The following is a 7595-nucleotide window of genomic DNA, read 5'->3' as shown; positions in this document are numbered from 1 at the left end:
GAAGGGCAACAAGGCTCGTGAAAGGTCTAGAAAATACGCCTTATGAGGAGCGGCTGAGGGGTGTGTGCTCAGTACACGGACCCTCAGCACACAGAGCGCCCTCAGCCCACGACCCCTCAGCAGCCCCAAATCAGAGCACGCGCCATGTCCAGTCAGCGCGGCCTCAGCGGGACGCGCGCCCCCCGCGCGCACGCGCCCGGGCGGGCGGAGCAGGCGCGTGCGCGGCGCGGGGCCGGGCCCGGGCGGGAGGTGTCGGTGCCGCCGCAGCAGCAGCAGCAGCAGCTCCGCGATGGCGGCGAGCGCCGGGGCGGGCAAGGGCAGCGCCAGCCCCAGCTCCTGCTCCAGCTCCGAGCGCCACGCCCGCCTCCTCCTGGCCCAGATCAACCGGCTGCGCGCCGGGCAGTGCTTCTGCGACGTGCGGCTGGAGGTGGGCCCGGAGGCGTTCGCCGTGCACCGCCTGGTGCTGGCGGCCAGCAGCCCCTACTTCGCGGCGCTGTTCGCGGGCGGCATGAAAGAGACCGGGCGGGACGTGGTGCGGATCGCGGGCGTGGAGGCGGGCACCTTCCACACGCTGCTCGACTTCATCTACACAGGTGAGCGCTGTGGCGGGGGCTCGGGGCGGGCGCCCCGCGGCCGCAGGCTGGAGCGGGGCCCCGCTGTGGTTTGGTGCCCGCAGGGGTGGTGAGCATCGCCGAGCACAACGTCCAGGAGCTCATCGTCGCCGCCGACATGCTGCAGCTCACCGAGGTGGTGGAGCTCTGCTGCGAGTTCCTCAAGGGGCAGATCGACCCGCTGAACTGCATCGGCCTCTTCCAGTTCTCCGAGCAGATCGCCTGTCACGACCTGATGGAGTTCACCGAGAGCTACATCCACGCGCACTTCCTGGAGGTGCAGGGCGGGGAGGAGTTCCTGGCGCTCACCAAGGAGCAGCTCGTGAAGATCCTGCGGAGTGAGGACCTGAGCATCGAGGACGAGTACCAGGTGTTCATAGCGGCCATGCAATGGATTCTGAAGGATGTGGGGAAAAGAAAGAAATACGTCGTAGAAGTACTGGAGCCCGTTCGATTCCCTCTGCTGCCAGCACAGAGGCTGTTAAAATACATAGAAAGTAAGTGAAAGAAGGAAAGAAAGGATATCACGTGAGCAAGCCATGTGTTTTTTGGAGTTACTGGGCTTTGATGGACTTTTTTTTTACATTAATAGCATGATGAGTGAAAATACTTATAGCAAACGAGTTCTATTTTTTAACAAACAAGCACAGCTTACTTTAAATAAACTTGCTTTTGAAAAAGCCATATAAAAGTAGGCAACCTTGATTTGTCTGCTGTTTTAGGAGAAGCTATTAATTTTTTTACACCAGAGTTGCTTACTGCCTCTAACTTTTCACTGTGCCTTTTTTATTCTGCTTATTTCCTCAAGGTATTCCAGATTTCAGTCTTCGAGTGGCTCTGCAAACTCTGTTGAAAGAATATTGTGAAGTCTCTAAGTCTCCCAAAGAGAACAAGGTCAGCAGTTTTCTCCAGGCTTCTAAAGGTCGTCCCCGGAGGAAAGCCAGGAAGTACCTTTATGCAGTAGGTTAGAACGTGGCTGTTTGAACCTTGTAAAACAAATGAAGTAGTATCTCACAGTACTGAAGAGATACTGGATTTTTTTTTAAATCAAAATATATAAAGATATCAAAATGTTTTGTCATGGCTGAGTTAGTTACCATGTTAGCTGGTTTCTGCTTAGAATTGCACAGAAGTCCAGCATTCGTGTTTCTTGTCATTATGACATGGCATTCAAAGCCCAGATTTGCTGTCTAAAAGTAATTTGCCTTGGGTGGAAAGCTGCAAATCAGCAGAGGATTTACCCAGGGTTCGCTGCTGGAATGGTACATGCAAATCCACTGCACCCTTTGTTCTTCTGAGAGCTGTGGTTTTCTCTGTCCAGGATACTTTGGTTCATGTGATGGGGTACTTGAAATTGCAAGTTTTCAGCAAAGCTTTATATTGGAAGAGAATGTGTTTGTTTCACCCTGTGGGAAGTAGCACCGACTTGGATAGCAAAGGCTGTTGGCTGATCTCTGTGTTTTATTCAAAACATGAATTCTAATATTTGTAGCATTATGGTGTCAGCTCAGCACAATTACCATGACCCTCAAGCCAACCTGTCTTCCTTGCGGGCTGAAGAAACCAAGCTATTGTCAAAACCCAGTTCCTACTAAAAGTGGCTAAATGGCTGTTACTGTAATTTTTTTCGGTGGTTTAGTTACAGGAGCATGGGGATGAGCAAGAAGCTGTTACTCAGCCACGCTCTTTCCACTTATTCTCCAGGTGGGTACAACCGACTGCAGGGAGGACGCTGGAGTGACAGCAGAGCCCTCAGCTGTGTGGAGCGATTTGACACTTTCAGCCACTACTGGACCACAGTGTCCTCTCTCCACCAGGCCCGGAGCGGGCTGGGGGTGGCTGTGGTGGGAGGAATGGTCTATGCCATTGGAGGTAACAGCTCAAATATGCTTTCTTTGTTACATGGGTACTGGAGAACTCATGGATGGGGATTTTTTTAAATTATTCTTCCTGTAAGTGGTTCTGAGGAACCCAGCAGTAGATAGTACAACTTTTAGGTATAACTGGGGTTCCTTCGTTCTCTGCCTTGGTTCTCTACTGTCACTGCTCTGTGAATGTCTGTTTGGGCTCCTGTGTTGGCCAGTTTTTGCTAAGCTGCTCTCCCCTCATGGTGTAGCAACTCAGAGGTTACCATACGGCTTTGCATACCCCCACTAATGGAATTCCTTGTCTCACTTGTAGTCTGGCAGAAGCCCATAGCATAAAAGGCAGTAGCACAGGACAGACCACTTGTGGTCTGCCTGCCTGGAAAGGCTCGTTATTTGTGTTTGCACAAGGATGTGATGAGTAGCTCTACTAGCCCATCACTCAAGAATGCATATGTGGACTGGTTTTGTCACCTCAGAACACATTCTTTGGTCCTGAAAACCCTGGCAGTTGTGCTGCAGAGTAAAAGATGTGCAGCACTGTGGTTGTTCATCCCTCTGATGTTTTCAGTAACGTTTCAGGGAACTGTTGATGAAAGCGATTCCTAGTGATTATTCAGTTCTGGGTATAAACAATGCTTTTGCTACATTGGCTGTTTGGCTGAAAGATAGATCTTGTATTCAAATGTTGCCTGTCCTGGAAGGAGTTGAAGAATGTTTCCATATCTGCAAAACATTTCCTCCATCTCTGTTCTTGCTCTTGTTATGCAGGTGAGGACAACTCGATGATTTTTGACTGTACGGAATGTTATGACCCTGTTACAAAGCAGTGGACAACTGTGGCTTCCATGAACCATCCCCGCTGTGCACTGGGAGTGTGCACTTGCTATGGTGCTATCTATGCTTTGGGTAAGTTCTCTTTTTTTTTTTCCCCTAAGTGAAGTTAATTTTAAAGATTCATGGAACTTGCAAAGCGATTTGATCTTAAATATTACGTCTCGGTGATGCAAATTTGCAATTTAGGTTTTGAAAACCAGCTGTGTCAATAAGCATTAATATACCAAATCTTTGTGGATTAGTTATTGTTTAGTTGTAACTTATGTCCATTGTAGACTGACTGCATGCTGGTTTCAGAATTTGTCCTGGAACAGTGCACTCACTGTATGCTAAACATGCAGCTAACACACAACTTCATGCCATTAAATTCTTTCCTGTGTTTGCTATTATTTGCAGGAGGTTGGGTTGGAGCAGAGATCGGCAACACAATTGAAAGATTTGATCCTGAAGAAAATTGTTGGGATGTGGTGGGAAGCATGGCTATGCCCCGTTACTGCTTTGGGTGTTGTGAAATGCAAGGTGTGTATTGTTAAGTTTGTATCCATAAATAGTTCCAACAGCTGTTGGATTTTGAAGCTTTATGTTTCAGTCATGAATTCTTACCATTGTCTTGTACTGAGCTGTCAGTTGCACGTGTTTGTGCTTCGCTTGTTTGCTCTTCTAATACCACATTTCTAATTCTACAGAACTCAAAGACTATAAAGTTCTCTCTTGTCTTCTGCCTTTTATCTCATGAAAACAGTTTTTCCTGATACTGTTTTTATTTACCTTCCATATTTGGGTTTGTGTGTGTTTCTTTGTGACAATCTGAAGAGTTGCTACAGGTTATTTTAAGACAGACATGTCTAAAGACTTGGTAAATAAATGTGCCTATTAAGTGTTTGATTCAGACCTGGTCAGCATTTGCAACCTTCTGAATTCCTTCCCCTGGACTTAATTAATTTTTGCTTTCATCAGAGCTTCCAGTGTTCAATCCCCAAGTTACTCATGCAAAAGCTTTATGTGTGCTGCTACTGAACAAAGGGAGGTTTTTCTGTCGCTCTTAAGCCATCTTAACGTCAGACTGAAACCTTTGTCGTGACAGTCATTTTCTGTCTTTCTTCATATTATGAAACCTAAGGGAGGAGAAATTCTGTTCCTGCAGGTTTGATTTACGTTGTTGGTGGTGTCAGCAGTGAAGGAGTAGAGCTCCGCTCCGTCGAAGTCTACGACCCGATATCCAAACGCTGGTCTGAGCTCGCTCCGATGGGCACCCGGAGAGCGTATCTTGGTGTGGCTGCTCTCAACGACTGTATCTACGCCGTGGGAGGCTCCAGTGAATCTCAGGATGCACTTGCTAGTGTAGAAAGATACTCATTTGAAGAGGTACAGTAGAGTCCGTTCCCTTCCTAAATGTAGATTGCATCAGGTTTGTGTAAGATGCTGTAGAGGTAGCCTGCTTCCTTTCTTTAAAAAGAAAAAGCTGGAAATTCCATTTCCTTTTCACTACTGGCTGGTGATCTTGAGTGAAACAAAGCTTTGGTGATCTCAGGGTCTATCCTAACTAGTTGTTGTGGTTTAACCATGCACAGATATACTGTAGGTTAGTAAATACTTGCTAGGGTTAAGGTGAGGGGATAGATTCCTCCTCTTCAATAGAAAGGTCGATAATTTGAATAGAGAGAAAAAACTCACTGAAAAATTGAGGACCTTCCTTCTGCATCAAAATGGTGCTTCAGCATGACTAAAATAAGAAATTATTCCTGACTGTTATTGCTTATGTTTCTATGATGCTGTTTAGAAGAGTAGCTACTGTTAAAAGCAGAACATAATCCAGTGTGCCAATCTGCTTGCTTTTTGAATTCAATCTAGTTTTCCTTATTTCCCATTTCAAACTGTACCATTCTCTATTTTGGAGACAGACTGCATCTTGCAGTGACTGAAGAAAGGGAGGGGCATTGTGTACAGACAGTATGGGATCTGCTCTTTAGTGACTAACGTGATTTGGACCCCTTGTGAAAGTGTTGTCATTCCTGGCTTGATAATCCTCTTGGTACTGTACACATACCATATTGGAGCCTGTGAGGTGCATACATAGTGTTCTTTGGATATGTTTCAGCCTTTAAGCTTTAGAAGTTATTTTGTCAGAATCAGGGCTTGCCCTGAAACTACTTGTTAACTCTTTCACCCTCTCATTAGGAAAAGTGGGTTGAAGTTGCTCCGATGAAGATCCCAAGAGCTGGTGTGTGTGTTGTGGCTGTGAATGGACTCCTCTATGCCTTGGGAGGCCGAGCTCCCAGTCCTGATTTTGCTGCTCCGGTAACCTCTGACTCTGTTGAAGTTTATAACCCTCATATGGACAGTTGGACTGAAATTGCCAACATGATCACCAGCCGCTGCGAAGGAGGCGTGGCCGTGCTGTAAAACACAAAGAAGAAAACTCATTGAAGGAATGAGTAAATCTGTCTCCTCAGGTCTCCGGTTTCATAGGCCAGAAACCCTTTTTAACACAGGAGCTGCAGCGGAGAATTAGATCAGAGGGATTTTCCTGAGCAAAAGGAAAAGCCCTTCAAAGTAAATTGGCTTATCCAGTGTCTGTCTTGGGAAGTATTCTGTTAAGAGTAGGAATGCCCCTTATAACTGGATTAAGCTCACTGAAATAAATGGTGAATTTGCCCCGTAAAAATCTGAAGAAATAATTCCAGCATGTCAGAGACACTAATCAGGCTGTTAACTCTCTCACATGCACCCAAGCTGGCATTTTAGCTGCCCTTGCAGTCTGGAAGGGGGTTACTATGGACAGCAAGGAGTTACCTGGAGATAAGACCAGGTGGGCAATTTGGATGGCATTACTTGTCTTTTTCTGGTGGAAAACAAGGAAGAGAAGGTAACAGGGGGGAAGCTTGGTGTCTCTGTTTATGACCTTGATACATTTGAGCCTCTTTTCTGCTCCTGGACATTAAATATGAATTGGATATTTACTTTCTGGCTACTCCACTCACTTGGATGGTGAGTGGCTGAGAATTTCCTATTTTGGAAGGTTATCCTTACAGTTCTAATAATGTCATTCCACTTAAGCATTGGCTTTTCTTCTCAGTGGTATCAGCTATGACAGTAGAGCTCCTTTTTGTGTAAGCTCTGATCAATTTTAAATGGAAATGCTATTCATTAGATTTGCTGTTCTCTTTAGGACTGCTCTTAGTAAAAAAATTAGGGAAAGCCTTTTGCCCCCATTTTGTTTCCCCACAGTTAAATGTGCTTTTACCCTGTGTGACACATGCTGAGACTTGGCATTGGAGTATTTGCTGTTCTAGAAGGCACACACGTTCACCTTCACTGCATCTTGTGCCTCTTCCAAATTTGAGCCAATGGAGCTTTCTGTGATAGAATTAGCTGCACTCAGCATTAAAGTGATGCTATCAGTGTGCTCTTGAGGAGTTTGTGTTTAGCTTGGATACATCTAGTAGAACAATACTACTAGGAGTTTGGAGTTTTTTCTAGATTCGTTTAATTAACAAATTTGATGTTGCTTTTTGCACACTTGTGATTGCATTTTCTGCACAGCTGTGGATGATTTGGATGGAGCCTGAAGTGAGGCTGCTTGAACTTTGATAGACAGTGTTATTCTGGAACACAAAACCACAAGTGGAATGTCACTGAACAGGAAGCCTGCACGGTGTAGACAAAGGAGCATTCATGCTGTCTAGGTCAATATCCCCTGTGTAAAAGTAACTAATTAATACAGGAATCAAATCCTCCAAGGTGAGTGCTGCAGGTTTTAAAATCTGACATAGGGTTGGGCTAAAACATGCTACGTGATGGAGAGTTTCTTTCTCTGATTGTTCTATAATCTTGTGTGTGCTTTTACTTCAGAGGATTTCTTATATGTCTGAATTAATGTCTATTTTTTTCAAGTATAAGCTTGTATTAAACAGCATTTCATAATAAAATACGTTTTCAGAACTGACTGTGGAATGCTCTTGAATAGGTTGAATGAGTTGCATCACTGCCACTTTCATATAATAGGTCCTTTTTTCTTTTTATTGAAAATCCTATTTTCCAGTAGAACATTAGAAAAAGGTTGGTTATAAGTTGTGACTGTTTGAGTGGTGCAAGTAACACCTTTCTGCAGTAAAACATTCACATCTCTTCTCAGTGTAAAATCACTCAGACTTCCTGGGAGTCTGGCTGCCTTGCCAGCTCTGTTCAGCCCTCTGTGGGATGAAATTACAGGTAATATTTCTTGGGCATTCTTCTTTACATTTCAGGGTCTCTTGTGGAACCATTGGAGGAATACTTTTGC

At 45.2% G+C, this 7595-nt stretch overlaps 1 protein-coding gene across 1 annotated transcript; it reads left to right on the top strand.

The window, feature by feature from the left end:
* The first annotated feature begins 235 nt into the window (after nt 1–235).
* On the top strand, nt 236–7267 carry IPP (intracisternal A particle-promoted polypeptide). The gene is made up of 8 exons (XM_051795763.1): nt 236–593; nt 677–1108; nt 1420–1575; nt 2316–2483; nt 3248–3385; nt 3710–3832; nt 4458–4678; nt 5492–7267. Exons 1-8 carry the CDS (start codon nt 290–292, stop codon nt 5714–5716), a joined length of 1767 nt encoding a protein of 588 aa, XP_051651723.1. The 5' UTR covers nt 236–289; the 3' UTR covers nt 5717–7267.
* The last annotated feature ends 328 nt before the right edge of the window (nt 7268–7595 follow it).

Source organism: Manacus candei, unplaced genomic scaffold, assembly GCF_025592945.1.
Source record: "Manacus candei isolate 608988 ecotype Guabito, Panama unplaced genomic scaffold, ASM2559294v1 h1tg000005l, whole genome shotgun sequence".
Lineage (NCBI taxonomy): Eukaryota > Metazoa > Chordata > Aves > Passeriformes > Pipridae > Manacus > Manacus candei.
This window is presented reverse-complemented; position numbering and strand designations above follow the sequence as displayed.

Excerpts from the sequence above, each read along its gene's own strand:
- IPP (XM_051795763.1), top strand. The coding sequence starts at position 290 with ATGGCGGCGAGCGCCGGGGCGGGCAAGGGCAGCGCCAGCCCCAGCTCC. Across the intron at positions 1,109-1,419 it reads GCTGTTAAAATACATAGAAA|GTATTCCAGATTTCAGTCTT; the intron begins GTAAGTGAAAGA and ends TATTTCCTCAAG. Across the intron at positions 2,484-3,247 it reads AATGGTCTATGCCATTGGAG|GTGAGGACAACTCGATGATT; the intron begins GTAACAGCTCAA and ends CTTGTTATGCAG.